General features: G+C 30.4%; 1 protein-coding gene and 1 long non-coding RNA gene across 4 annotated transcripts in view; both read left to right on the forward strand.

Moving 5' to 3' along the window:
* The window catches only part of LOC111421204 (lachesin-like), a 75,118-nt gene extending 60,763 nt beyond the window's left edge, over positions 1 to 14,355 (forward strand). For all 3 annotated transcript variants that reach the window (XM_071198128.1, XM_071198129.1, XM_071198130.1), the window contains 4 exons: positions 5,719 to 5,857; positions 6,307 to 6,455; positions 6,541 to 6,594; positions 14,005 to 14,355. In XM_071198128.1, the coding sequence (XP_071054229.1) occupies positions 5,719 to 5,857; positions 6,307 to 6,455; positions 6,541 to 6,594; positions 14,005 to 14,108 (446 nt within the window). In that variant the 3' untranslated portion in view covers positions 14,109 to 14,355. The remainder of the gene's footprint in view (positions 1 to 5,718; positions 5,858 to 6,306; positions 6,456 to 6,540; positions 6,595 to 14,004) is intronic.
* On the forward strand, positions 1,395 to 4,881 carry LOC139430806 (uncharacterized). Its single transcript, XR_011641172.1, has 3 exons — positions 1,395 to 4,086; positions 4,204 to 4,390; positions 4,517 to 4,881. It is a non-coding gene; the product is annotated as an uncharacterized lncRNA (long non-coding RNA).
* Positions 14,356 to 15,550: the final 1,195 nt, after the last annotated feature.

Genomic DNA, 15,550 nt, shown 5'->3' on the forward strand with positions numbered 1-15,550 from the left:
CAACATCAATTTTGACATGTTATTGTAATCGTCGTGAAAAATCCTTTAAAATCAGTCCAAACATGATACGTTTAATTCCAATATTACTGGAGATATACTCAACTTCCGGCTTGAAATGTCAATGTCATTTTGACATATTCTTAATTTTTATAAAATGTCTTAATATTTGTTACTAAAACAAAACAAAAATATAATAAAAAAAAAAATAAAAAATTAAGGTTGGTATTAATATTTAAAAATTAAATTGCCATTGTTGCTAATTTCGGGTTTAATGTCTTTTATTCTAACTTTTTTGTTTTTTTGAGATAAGTGCGTCATCTTTGGACTCATTTTAAAGGTTTTTTAATGAAGATGACAAATATGTCAAAATTGACGTTTCGAACCGGAAGTGATTGTATTTCCATTAATATTAAAGTTAAATATGTCGAGTTTGGACTCATTTTAAAGGATTTTTTATGAAGTTGACAAATATGTCAAAATAAAAAGTTGAAAGTTCGAACTTCTTTGGTTTTTGAGATAAATACGTCAAGTTTGGACTCATTTTAAAGGTTATTTTATGAAGATTACGAATATAATAATAAAATTAAAGTTGACATTGACAACTGAAAGTTTTTTTCCTGACTAAACCCGAATGTTTCTAGTTCTCGTTCTAGTTTTAGTTCAATAAAAATATACAACAGAATGGAAATGTATTTTTCTAATATGTATATTTAAAACAGAAATAGAAGGGAGAAAGAAGTTTTTTAAAGTAATCCGTAATTTTCGTTTGGCTTAAAGTGGACAACCGCTCTTTGCCGAAAGAAATCTTCTATTAAATATAAAGAATTATGAATATTATCTGGAACATTCTCTCTTGATATATTTGTCAACCTCATAAAAAATCCTTTAAAATGAGTCCAAACTCGACATATTTAACTTTAATATTAATGGAAATACAATCACTTCCGGTTTGAAACGTCAATGTCAATTTTGACATATTTATCATCTTCATTAAAAAACCTTTAAAATGAGTCCAAAGATGACGCACTTATCTCAGAAAACAAAAAAGTTAGAATAAAAAACATTAAACCCGAAGATAGCAATTTAATTTTTAAATATTAATGCCAACCTCAATTTTTTTTATTATATTTTTATTTTAGTGACAAATATTAAGACATTTTATAAAAATTAAAAATATATCAAAATGACATTGACATTTCACGCCGGGAGTTGCTTATATCTCAAGTAATATTGGAATTAAACGTATCATGTTTGTACTCATTTTAAAGGATCTTTCACGGCGATTACAAATATGTCAAAATTGACGTTGACATTCCCAACCGGAAGTTGACCATAACTTCATTAATATTGAAGATAAATATGTCGTGTTGGTACTCATTTCGGAGGATTTTTAATGAACATTACAAATATATCAAAATTGAGGTTGACATTTTAAACCTGAAGTTAGTTATCACATAATAGAAGTTTTATAACTCAAGTTAATCTAGTGTTAGTCACTTTTCCGCACTTTTTTTTTATTTTTAACGTATTTTTTGGGTCACATTGATTAAAAAATCGTCGATTTTTAAGGTAGTAAAGTTGACATTGACAACTGAAAGTTTTTTTCCTGACTAAACCCGAATGTTTCTAGTTCTCGTTCTAGTTTTAGTTCAATAAAAATATACAACAGAATGGAAATGTATTTTTCTAATACGTATATTTAAAACAGAAATAGAAGGGAGAAAGAAGTTTTTTAAAGTAATCCGTAATTTTCGTTCGGCTTAAAGTGGACAACCGCTCTTTGCCGAAAAAAAATCTTCTATTAAATATAAAGAATTATGAATATTATCTGGAACATTCTCTCTTGATAATACAAAGGTTTCAAGCTTTTTAAGAGAGAAATAAGCTTCATCAAATGTATGCACAGCAATAAGTATTTCATTTTCAAGATTATCATCACCCTCATCTGATTCTGAAACAATAAGAACATTAGGTTTGTTTTGGTTCAAGAGTCTGTAGTTTCTCAGCTAGAGTCTATGTGGTTTGATTCTGTAGTTAAAATTACGTACAGAGCAGATTCGGATATTTTATTCTTTGGTAAATTCGACTTATAGAAGTAAAAGTTGAAGAAATTCCATACAAGTTCAGTTCGTGTTACAGAGAAATTCGAGTTTTTTGACATTTAAAACCTAGTCAAACGCTTAAGCTTACGAAAATTATTCGACTTAGAGGATAATTCGAGATATAGAAGTTCGAGTTAGGGAAATTTCACTGTAGTAGAAGTTCTAGTGACAGTGCAAGTCTAAAACTAGAACTAACACTAGACCTAGAACTAGAAACAATTGGGTTTAGCACCACCACCGACGCCGTCTACCAGAAAGAAAATTAGAGCGCATTAAAAAGGACTCTAACAATAACTCTTCTGAAACTTCATGTACTACATCCAAGCAGATTCCTCATTTCCCGCGTCTCGTATAAGTATTGAAAGAAAAGCAATTTTCTACGTCCAAAGAACTTTTCCTCCAAGGAATCTCGGAAAAACTGCCGTGAACAGCCGAGCTAATTTAACTAATCTGGAAAGATTACCCTGAAAACTCGCTCAGAACGGGAAAACGAAATGTTCCTTTCATATTCTATTTTCTTGAAAATTTTAATAAGATTTTAATGAGGGTTTTTTTATAACAATAAAAGTAATTGAACACACTTAAGCAGTAATCAGTCTGTACAATTAAAAGGATAAAAGATTGGTCAAACACTGACTCTTTAATAGTGGTCAATTATCAAAAAATGGAAAATCTATATAGAAAATTTAGCAAATATGCATCAGGTTAACTTTTTTCAGTACCAGTAAATATCACAACGAAGCCTAAGTTTAAATAGAGTGAAAAAGATCTTCAAAATGCTCTCGATGCAAGAAGTAGAGGTTTATCTTATGAAAAAGCAGCCAAGATGGTTAATGTACCAAAGTCAACTCTTATTTATAAAGAAAGAGGAAAATGGACCCACCAGCATTTTTTAATTCTGATGAAGAAAAACTACTGGTTGAATGGTTGTTTCATTCAGCAGATAGGGGTTTTCCTGGTTGGAAAACACAAAATTTGGGTGAAAAGTTAAGTCAAGAAAATTGTGCTCCTGTTTTAAAAGATGTTCTTAAAGAGGCAAAAAATATAAAAAATTTTTTGTGAACAAAATAGTATGGAAAAATAATGAAAATGAATATTATATTAAGAATCGGTCAAACATTTACGGTTTATTATTATTGGTCAAATAATGTAATCAAAGTGGTCAAACACTAAATGCGAAATACTGTTTTCCCTTTTAATTTTTTAAAAAATATTACTTCAAGATGTTATATTTTATATGTAGGGTAAGTAAGTTTAAATGAATCAGATGTGTATTTGATCATATTTTGATCATTTTATGTAAAAGCAGAGAGATCTACAAGAAAAATAATATGGCTCGGTCAAACACTGACATTAAAAAATCCTTAACAGGTCAAATACTGGTGCGTTTACACTAGTTGAAAGGTTAAATATATTGTATTATTTTATTTTATTCGATATAAATTAATTATATAAACCAAATTTTTTACAAATAAATTACACAGAAAACATATAATAATTATTTAATTGGATAACAACGAACAAAAATACATTTTTGTTTTTGTTAAATTAAAGAACATGAATCCCAGGGACAAAAAAAAAGAATAAAACGCAAGTTCATGGAGACATCTATAACTAAATTTTTAAATTTACGAACTAAATATAAAATAGAGCATAAAGAAATCTGTGCAAGAAAGAGGTAACTCCTTTATAAGAATGTTGAAAATGATAAAGCTTATACGCGTTAATTTATAAGGGTCTTTTAAGATTGATTTTTTTTTTATTTTAATTGCGAGGGTTATAAAAATTAAAGAGTTCGATAAAAGGAAATTATGTTCACTTAACTTGTTTCCGGAGGTGTGACATGTCAGTTAAAAATGGTTGGTTGACCTTGGTCTTGCGGGATGGATGTTCTTCGGTGTTAGAAGAACATCATTTAGGATTCTCGGGAAATTTAGTTCTCGGGTCTTTCGGGAACAGGATGGAACATTGGACTCGATCTCAGGTATGGTTTCGATTTCTTCGAAGATAATTTAGAAACACTTGTTTACTTTCACTAGATAAAAGTAAATTGAGTTGTCAAAAAAAATTCTAAGTTCGAACTTAGGTTAGAAATTTTTAGGTTAAATTGACGTAGATTCGACAACGCTTCGCTCTAACCAAAATTGAATTCTCCCGGTGTCAAATTTGCGCGGCCTTATATACCCTTTTTGGACAAAGGCTTCTTGGATATCCGAATTTGATCGCCTCAGTTTGAATCTGGGCTCTCTGATTGGTTGATAAAATGGCGGGAATTATAAATTACACAGGTTAGCCAAAATGATTGAATTTTTTAAAGAAAATAACTATCAACTTTGAAAATATTCGAAATTATTAATAAACTTTGAATTTGATTAAGATTTTGTAATTTTGTAGCTAATTTTTCGTTCTTTTAGATAATCGCGCTTTCGGGTGTCAAATTCCTTCGAGAAATTCGTAATTTGATGTTAAAGTTTGGAAAGAAAAAAAATTGAATTTAAATATATAAAATGATTCAGAAATGGATGAAATTGCGGCCTAAGGGCTAAATCGACACGATTTATCGATCTTGCATGGTTTTAGAATCGAAAATCGTCTGAAGAGTCGCCAAAATCAGTACCTGTCAAAATGTAAATGTCAAGGTCAAAATTTGAAGGTCATAGACTTCAATGAATTACCTTTTTCTTGCACATCGTCCTAATTTTTCCTAAAACTAAACGAAAATCATAACAAAACTAACTACTTATAGTCTAATCCAATATAGTAAATTTCTTAAATTTAATTAGTCTTTTTTCTGTTTCTTCGGAAACAGGGATTTTATTACAATATGTATTCGAAAAGTACGTATGTATATTAAATTATATAGTAGATCTAGAATCATTTGAGTTTAGCCGTCTTAAGGGACATACGGTTAAACCCAAATATTTCTAGTAGTTTAGGGCAGATTTCTTATTCCCCGCGTCTCGTCTAAGTATTGAAAGAAAAGCGATTTTTCTACGTCCAAAGAACTTTTCCTCCAAGGAATCCTGAAAAACTGCCGAGAACAGCCGAGCTAATTTAACTAATCTGGAAAGATTACCCTGAAAACTCGCTCAGAATGGGAAAACGAAATGTTCCTTTCGCGTTCTATTTTCTTGAAAGTATTAATAAGATTTTAATGAGGTTACAAAACAATTTTTAAAATCGCACGTGATGACATTCTCGTTTGTTAAGATTTAACCGAATCTTTTTGATCCGATTATAGTTTTAAGTACCTGAAATGAGTTTAATTTTAAATTTGTTGTTACGTTGAAAATATACGACGGCTTAAAGTGATGTTGATGTGTACCGGAGGATTTACCCAAAATGTACGATAGAGGAACATGTTATTTCCAACCGTTTTGGATAGGAAGGGAAGAAAACGGGTTACCGGATAAATCTAGGCGTATGCTATTAGTTATGACGGGGTAGCTGCGGTGGTAGAAGCTCTCGTGAACCGTCCGTATCCAAAACCCGCGCTCTTGTTACCGTAGTTTAACGTCCACGATCCATCTTTTAAATGGGCAACATACACCGGCGCAACGGCGCTCCATCTACCGTCGTCCGCCGACGGCGTTAAACTAATTTTGACTGTTTGCAGTCCCCCCGTCGGTTCGCGTACCTAACCAGCTGCTAGGAACTCCTCTACGAAGCGACGTCCTACTCTCATGCCACGTAGAGGCCTTCCCCAACACCATCAACTACTGGGTGAAGAACCGAGGCGAGATGCTCTTGAATAAGTAAGTTTACACCAACCATCTAAACCTCCCTTTTCTTCTCTCCTGCTTCGATCCTAGTACTAGTAATAGTAAGTTAGGCGTTTTAGCCTGCGGACGGAGGAGATGAGACGACGACTGTTTGACAAACTGCACTACTCCAAGAACTAATTTATCAAAGGATAAACGATCCGTTCCATTCGCGTATTTGCAAGGGAGTACTAGCCTTCGAGGGTCTTCTATATTTGATTCTCGAATATCGTGTCGGGTTTAACGAAATTATCTTAATTGGATTTATTGTAATTTAAGTTTTACTGGTGTACATAATTTAAGACATTAATTAACTCGAATCAAATTCCATTTAAGCACAATTACTTAAAATGTTTTAATTGTGAGTTCGTCGTTCCATTTACCTCGTCCCAAAGACCTACGTCAAACTGTCCTAAAACTTAACCACCACGCACATCAAACAGTTCCAAATACAACATCCGTGAAGAGAAGCACAACTACAGGACCTACATGTGGCTGCTAATTAAGAATTTTTCCGAGTACGATGTTGGTACCTACAATTGCATCGCAACGAATTCTTTAGGAAAGGCAGAGGGCACGTTACGACTGTACGGTAAGTTCCGATCCAATTACGACGTTTCGGTTGGGGGACGCGCGACCCCCAGGTCTCTAAACGTCCCTTTTCGGCCCTTTTCCAGAGATAAAAGTTAACACCGACGGCTACGAGCAGAACCGGGTCGGCTCCGTTGGCGGTAAGTGGTTTTTGGAATTAGTTTAATTCGTTTAATTCCGTCCGTTTGAGTTTAAACTGGGAGAGGACCTAAGGTTTATAGCATCCGTACCGTGACGAGAAGCTTTCTAAAATTGAGGTTGAATTAAATTAAAACACGAAATTTCGTATACTATATTTTTATTTAAATAATTTACTACTACTACAGGGTGTTTGAAGCGAATTGAAAGAATACACCAGAATACACCGTTATAATAAGAGTGTTAATAATAATACTTTATTCAAAAACGAAACCTTATTTAACATTTAAATCGTCCATTAAAAAAAATACATAAAAAAAAGTTTTTACATTATATTAATACTTTGTATTTTTTCATAATATTCACTTGTTGCATAGATCTCATGTTGCAACAATTTTTCTTTCATTATTTTTTTCAACTTTTCAGTGTTCTAAGTTTTTAATTTTAGTAAGAGTACAGGGTGGTTCAAATTCGATGTCCAAATAGGCTAACTCGAAAACTATAAGTGTTAGAAAAAAACTAGCTTACACGTCATGATCTCGTTTTTCGAAAAACTGCTAATGCCGAGAACCTCAAACCGCTATCATCTTTTGTTTTTCCCCTAGAGGCCAAAACTGAAAATACCGTAAAACCAACAAGTGCAATTATCTTGGTTATTATTATAGGTGGAGTATTATAACTAAGACATTATATGGACACTTTTTTACAGAGAATTTCATAACGTAGTCAAAAAGAATTTTTCGGTTTTAGATTTTGAGATATCATGGCAATTTTCGTTTTTTTAAACGAAAACAACCACTGATTATTCGCTTAATAAATTCGTTATTTTTTTCTGATTACAAAAATATAGGGTTTGACAGGTCTATTTCTTATTGTTTTAGAATAAAGCTAAAAATAAACTTTTTTTTTAGTGTCGTCAAAGAAATTAAATTTACAGTTTCCTGTAAATTATAACTAAAAATTAAAAAAACATATTTCTGATATTTGAAACAAATACATTTGTTGAACTATTTAATTTATATTTGTTTCACACAAAAGTTGGAATAGATTGCATTATTTCACAATTTTTATTGATATTTAATATTATTAATAAATGACTTAATAAATTATTGATAGATGGCGCTCATAAATTTTTTAATTTTAATTAAATTCAAATAAACATTCAAATTAAAAACTCTGTTTTTTAAGATGGATTTCGAAAATTACGAAAAATTTAACATGTTAAAATGTTACATATGAGAAAATAAAGTAAATTTTATATAAATTTTGAAATTCCGCAATTTACAGGAAACTGTAAATTTAAATTCTTTCACGACACTAAAAAAAAGTTTATTTTTAGCTTTATTCTAAAAAGATAGTAATAGACCTATCTAACCCCATATTTTTGTAATCAGAAAAAAATAACGAATTTAATAAGCGAATAATCAGTGGTTGTTTCCATTTAAAAAAACAAAAATTGTCATAATATCTCAAAATCTAATAACGAAAATTTTTTTTTTGACTACGTCATCAAATTCTCTATAAGAAAGTCCATACAATGTCTTAGTTATAATACTCCACCTATAATAATAACCAAGATAATTGCACTTGCTGGTTTTACGATATTTTCAATTTTGGCTTGTAGGGGAAAAACAAAAGACGATAACGCCTTGAGGTTTTTGGCATTAGCAGTTTCTCGAAAAACGAAATCATGACATGTAAGCTACTTTTTTTCTATCTCTTATAGTTTCCGAGATAGCCTATTTGGACATCGAATTTGAACCACCCTGTACATTGTACAGTTTAACTGATTGATAATGGAAGTTATTTTGTGTCTTTGAAACTCTATGTAGTGGTACCAATATGTCACATCCATGACGTGTGTGATAGTTGTGTGTATCTGCGTTCTTTTTCTGTATGTATGTAATTCAAACATGATAGAATAAAACAGGATGGTATTGTTAGTATTTTTAGTGTCTTGATTCGTCCTACAACTCTCATTTGGTCCCAATTTTGCAAGTATTCTAACGGCTTTTTTTTAGCTTTAAAGGTCAAAAAGAAAAGGTCTGTAGAAGAATTAATAAAAGATATGTCGTCTGCATAGAGACACATTGAATCAGCATGTGTGTTGCTTGGCAAGTGTAGCGCATCACGCACTCTTATTATTTTTATATAGAAACATCATGTTATATCACCATGGGTTGTTATATCAACATAATGTATTTTCCCATGGCGATTTTGTTATAGTCATAAAATAATAAATAAACTGGTAGACAAACATAAAACATTCTACCAAATACTCCATTTTAATTTTTAATATTTTATTGTACGATTAATAAATATAGAGTTACAAATAAATATACTCTATAGCAAGTCATCTATGTATAGCAGAAAAAGTTGCCCACTGTTGCAGTTTTCCACTCTGAAGAGGTACCTTTCCACTGGATCTGTTGATATCTATCCCGGAGATATAACGACACTATTTTTAATAGATTATTTTTCAAACCATACCATTCCAATTTCTTTAAAAGAATATCATAATTAACAGAGTCAAACGCCTTACTTAAGTCGCAGAACGCAATTTGAGTGTACTTTTGACTATCAAAACCATTGATTATTTGTTTTATTACGCTTTGCAGTGCCGATGTTGTTGATTTATTTTTTTGGTAACCATGTTGGTAGTCTGTTATAATATTTTCATTTATTGGATGTTTCATTACGTTCTCTTTTATTATTATTTCCAAGACCTTTGACATTACCGGTAATATTGATATTGGTCGATAATTTCTATTATCGTTTGCATCACCACAATTTTAATTCATTAGGAAAGACTCCTTCTCTCATACATTTGTTTATGGCAACACAAATGTTTCGTTATTATTGGCACCATTTCTTGTAGTAGTTTGGTTGAATTGCCGTAGACGTCTTTTGTGTTTGACTTCTTTAGATTATTTATAATTTTTACGACTTCATCAAGAGATACCGTTTATGTTGTTAATTTGTGTATGGAAGTAAATCGATAGTATGTTGTGTTGTAGCTAAAAACGTTCTAACTGTTTGCAGTTTTACTACTGGAGTATGGACATCGCTATAATCGAATCTCGTTTTATATTGCATCTGTTTTTCATTTTCTGTTATCTGGAAAACCCATTTTGCACCTATTAATTCTTTCATTCTGAGGTCTATCTACTTGCTCCCAAGTTTCATTTGCTAGAAGACAATTTATTTTAGATTTTATTACTTTCCATGGTTTGTTTGGAACTTTAATGTTTCTTTCATTTGAGTTATCAAACAGGTCTCATAATCATTGTAACTATTTAATTGGTTTTCTTAGTGAGCTTCTATTTCTTAATTTTGTGGTTTCTTCTGTTTCATGTGTTTCATTGTTTATAGATACCTCCTGTTCAGTTATCTCATCATTATTACCCATGTCGTTTTCTTCTTGTTCACCATCTTCTTCTTCTGTCGAATCTTCTTCTTTGTTCTCGTGGTTTTTTCTTTCTTGATTTGCAACATCGATTTGTTTTAATAAGACCTTTTTGCTCTTACTATTTTGACTATTTTCTTCATTTTTCTTTCAGGACATGTATTCTTTACTTCCAATATTTTAAAATCTTCCAAATCGAATTCTTTATTGAACCATAACTGATAAGGTGTTTTATTGTGTATTGTACTTTTTCCTGATCTGTTCAGAGACATAACAGAATAAACATATTAACCCTACCGTGCTGTTTTATATTAACATATCTGTAGTAGTTACATATAAGTGTCCATACTTACACAAAAAATTCAGAAGTACATACATTCATATAACACACGTATATAACACGTTTTGACAAATACATTGTACTACTGTACTTTATTGAAATAAATGATTGGTTGATTGAATATCGCTCAACTTACAGTGTCTATAATGATAGACTTCCGAACAGTTACTGAATATGACGTTCATTTCCTCGGTTCTGGAATATAAAAGAGATTTACCTCGCAAAACTAATTACTGCAGTGATAAACTCATTAAATTAAAACAGCAGTACTTAGATGAATGATTATTAAGTTAAGGATCGTGGATAGTTTCATACAATATAAATTTGTTTTATCCTTATACATGCATAGAGATAAGCTCGCACAATATTCGAAGCCGAATCTCTCAAATTTTGCAAACACCTCTCTGCATAATTAAAATAATGAGAGTTCCGAAATTTACAAGAACTTTTTAAATTTATATTTTTCGCATTTATTATATTCATATAGAGTTTTCTACCTTGTTTATAAATATATATGAAAATAGTTTAATCATTACCGTCCACGGGAAATTGAAAATAATATTAAATTGAAATATTTATTTTAAACAATGACGGATTTTGTTTTTTTAATATTTTGGTGTATTGTTAAAGTTATTTGTATTGCCATTGAAATGAGTAATACAAAACAATTTATAAAATAAATCATTATAAAAAAAGTGTCGATTGAAAATTATCCTTTTAATAAACATCAAATAAATGTATGTTTATGGTAAATAAAAAAAATTAAATATTTATTCATGCTGTTTGAATTAAATATGTTGAAATTCGTGAAAGCTCCAAATTGTAAATTTTAAATAAATCTTGTTTAAAAATTAATCGGAATTATGCTCGTTAAATTTATCAATATTATAATTTCATATGGATACGTTTCTACAATTGGACCGCGTTGTGCATCACTTGACTAAGCCACAAATGAATAATGTTGGGAAAAACAGAATTTCCGTTTTCATGTCTCTAAAAATATAGGACTTCTCATCGTCAGAAGAAACAGGCTCCAACTATTGAAAATTGTTCAATTTTATCACAGAACACTGATGACAGGTATCACAAGCACAGAAGCCGTTCGTTGCATTTTACGATTATATAGGGGATTTCTGTAGGTCGTCGCATAAATTTAATCACTAAAACTAGAGACAAAATGATGACGATTCGTGCAAAATTTTTAAAACTTTTAAACTGATTTTTATTACACAATTAATTGTGTTAATTTTAAATATTAATCATATGTTTGTACTTTTAGTCATGCCCGTCGAATTGCAATCGAAACAGTGTCGCACCAAATTTAAATATTAAATAATAAACAATAATCAACCTTTTTTTTTTTTTACTTATTTAATTAACTACTAACGATGAGCATTGAGAAAACTATCGCGAAACTAACTTCAGGTTTAAAATGTCAACCTCAATTTTGACATATTTGTAATCGTTATTAAAAATCCTTTAAAATGAGTACAAACACGACATATTTATCTTCAATATTAATGAAGTTATGGTCAACTTCCTGTTAAAAATGTCAACCTCAATTTTGACATACTATTTGTAATCTTCATTAAAAATCTTTTAAAATGAGTGCAAACATGACATATTTATCTTCAATATAATAATAAAGTTATGGTCAACTTCCGGTTAAAAATGTCAACGTCAATTTTGACATATTTGTAATCGTCGTAAAAAATCCTTTAAAATGATTCCAAACATGATGCATTTAATTCCAATACTACTCGAGATGTAAGCAACTTCCGGTTTGAAATGTCAATGTCATTTTGACATATTCTTAATATATTCAAAAACACGTTAAAAATAAAAGGAATGTGCGGAAAAGTGACTAACACTAGATTAAGTTCAGTTATAAAACTTCTATTATATGATAACTAAGTTCAGGTTTAAAATGTTAATCTCAATTTTGACATACTTGTAATCTTCATTAAAAATCCTTTAAAATGAATTCAAACACGACATATTTATCTTCAATATTAATGAAGTTATGGTCAACTTCCGATTAAGAATGTCAACGTCAATTTTGACATATTTATAATCGTCATGAAAAATCCTTTAAAATGAGTCCAAACATGATACGTTTAATTCCAATATTACTCGAGATGTAAGCAACTTCCGATTTGAAATGTCAATGTCATTTTGACATATTCTTAATATATTCAAAAACACGTTAAAAATGAAAGGAATGTGCGGAAAAGTGACTAACACTAGATTAAGTTCAATTATAAAACTTCTATTATATGATAACTAACTTCAGGTTTAAAACATCAACCTCAATTTTGACATATTTGTAATCTACACTAAAAATCCTTTAAAATGAGTACAAACACGACATATTTATCTTCAATATTAATAAAGTTATAATCAACTTCCGGTTAAGAATGTCAACGTCAATTTTGACATATTTGTAATCGTCGTGAAAAATCCTTTAAAATGAGTCCAATCATAATACGTTTAATTCCAATATTACTCGAGATATAAGCAACTTCCGGTTTGAAATGTCAATGTCATGTTGACATATTCATAATTTTTATAAAATGTCTTAATATTTGTCACAAAAACAAAAATATAATAAAAAAAATAAAAAATTAAGGTTGGTATTAATATTTAAAAATTAAATTGCTATCTTCATTGTTGCTAACTTTAATGTTTTTTATTCTAACTTTTTTGTTTTTAGAGATAAGTGCGTCATCTTTGGACTCATTTTAAAGGTTTTTTAATGAAGATGATAAAAATGTCAAAATTGACGTTGACGTTTCAAACCGGAAGTGATTGTATTTCCATTAATATTCAAGTTAAATATGTCGAGTTTGGACTCATTTTAAAGGATTTTTTATGAAGTTGACAAATATGTCAAAATTAAAAGTTGAAAGTTCGAACTTTTTGGTTTTTTGAGATAAATGCGTCAAGTTTGGACTCACTTTTTATTTTAACTGTTTGGGATACAGACAAGTAATTAAAATAAAGTATTCTGCATTTTTTTCTAAGATAAGTTACTTACCAAACAGCATAAAAATCTCTAAAAACGATTAGTCAAGTGATGTGTAACGCGGTCCAATTATAATTACGTAAACCTGTTTTATGTATTCAATACCATCAATCATACATTAATAACCCTTCTTAGGTGTCAAGGTAAACCATAAAAATAGTATGACCCTAAAAAGCAACGAACAGGAAATTACTTTTTACGTTTACGGCATACTTTTGTGGCTTGCATTACGACTTATATGGGAACGCGTTAAAACTCAATAATCATATTTTCGTTTCAAAGTTTTATTTCCGAACCATACACAGTAGTATTATTTTAATGTTTCAACATTTAATGTTTAAATTTTAATAACATATTAAATAATTAATTCAAACATTAAATAATAATTTAACATCACCGAATAAAGCGATAACTCGTCAATTATTAAAAAAAGCTGTTTAAAGGTTTTAAAACAATTCAATTAAATTTAAACCTAGGGTACATCATTCACAACGCATCGACGATATGTAAAGAGTATTGTTTGTGCAATTATCAATCGATCGCTTGTATTCTAAATTATTCATATAATTTTTGTGTTGATGTAATTTTAGTTTCACCAAACATTTATTTATTGTATATAATGAAATATTTATTTTATTTAGGACTTGCAAGGACTAAAGGACACAAAACCTCGGGAAGTACAACGATGATATTCGCAACTCCACTTTTATTATTTTTTATTTTAGCTGTTTTACTTAAGCGGTGATAATTTTTTGTCTAATAACATTTTTCTTAAAAGATTTTAAAATTACCCGTGCGACGATAGCAACAAACCTCCCAGCAACAAACTTTTACCCGTAATTTCCTATCTACTTTCTTAGCGGATATCTTCCTTATAATTAGGGATAGCGAAAAATTAAATGCACCACTTGAAAGCTTGAATCTCTCTCTATCTAAAACCGTGTTTTCGTCTGCCGATAAGTTGATATTAAGATCAATAAAAAATGAAGAACACCGCGCTGTACTTAAAATAGCTAAAAATTACCAAACTTCAAGGCCTTGTACAATTGTTACGAAACCGAATTTTAAAAAACTGTTATCACAGTCAGAAAGGGCGCTCCTTCAGCTATCTTAATCCGGGTTTTCGTCTGTCAATATCTATCGGCGTCATGCTTAAATCACCCTTAATGTCCATCCCTACACGCAGAAACGTTTATATAGTCTTCCTCTAAACAACTTTTTTATTTGATAGGGAGAAAACTATAGAAACATATCAATCTTATAGAAAATTTTCTGCTCTTTCTAGTGGTGTATAACACGTGGCGATCACGCGCTTGCACACGTACATTTTTGGCCAAAAACTGCAAAATTCACACATTTTAGCCATTCTTAAACCTTGTTCGTGTCAAGTTATACCGGATGGTCAGAAATGTGCGTCAAATTTCCGTATCTCAAAAAGTTAATTTTTTTAAATGGCAACTCTACTTTTTTCCCTCACCACCGTATTATATGCTGAAAAATCAGGAGACTTTGTGATTACATCCCATACTAGTAGAGTTACTAGTAAACATACTAGTAGACTTTAAATTTAGTTACTTTACTGTAGACATTAAAATGCGCACACCCAATATCCGCAAAAGGTTTGAGAAAACCTTAACTGGAAAGACATGTTAAAATTTTTTAAAAACTGTGCCATTCCTTCCATCCCGCTAATTTTGACCCAACTCAATTCCAACGGCAGTTATTCCAACAAGATGGCGCGCCACCACACCTCAAGAAGCTACTAAATCAGTTTTTGACACTCAGGGAATTGTTTAAAATAATTGGCTACCATAGTTACTCATGGCTACTGCTATTTTTATCATTTATATAAATTTGAAGTAATTAAAGTTTAAACTAATTTTTCTCGAAAATTTATTATCTACTAGATTCAGAAAAAAAACTTCTTTTGTATTCCGTAATAAAAATGGGGGATTGCCATTTCAATAAAATATCGATTGCGTCATAACTCGTTAAACCGTTTAACGGGTAAATTATTTTTTTGTTTTTAGAGACGATTTAGTTATGGTAATGCAACTATTTGACCTTATTGACAAGTGGTCTCTATAAAAGCCGCTAACCGTTAAAGGGTTAAAAATGAGGGTACAATTTTGAAATCTATACCAAAAAATTGCACAAAAGTTAAATCTTTAGACCGATTTCAGGGAT

This window comes from Onthophagus taurus, chromosome 7 (assembly GCF_036711975.1).
Source record: "Onthophagus taurus isolate NC chromosome 7, IU_Otau_3.0, whole genome shotgun sequence".
NCBI classification, from domain to species: domain Eukaryota; kingdom Metazoa; phylum Arthropoda; class Insecta; order Coleoptera; family Scarabaeidae; genus Onthophagus; species Onthophagus taurus.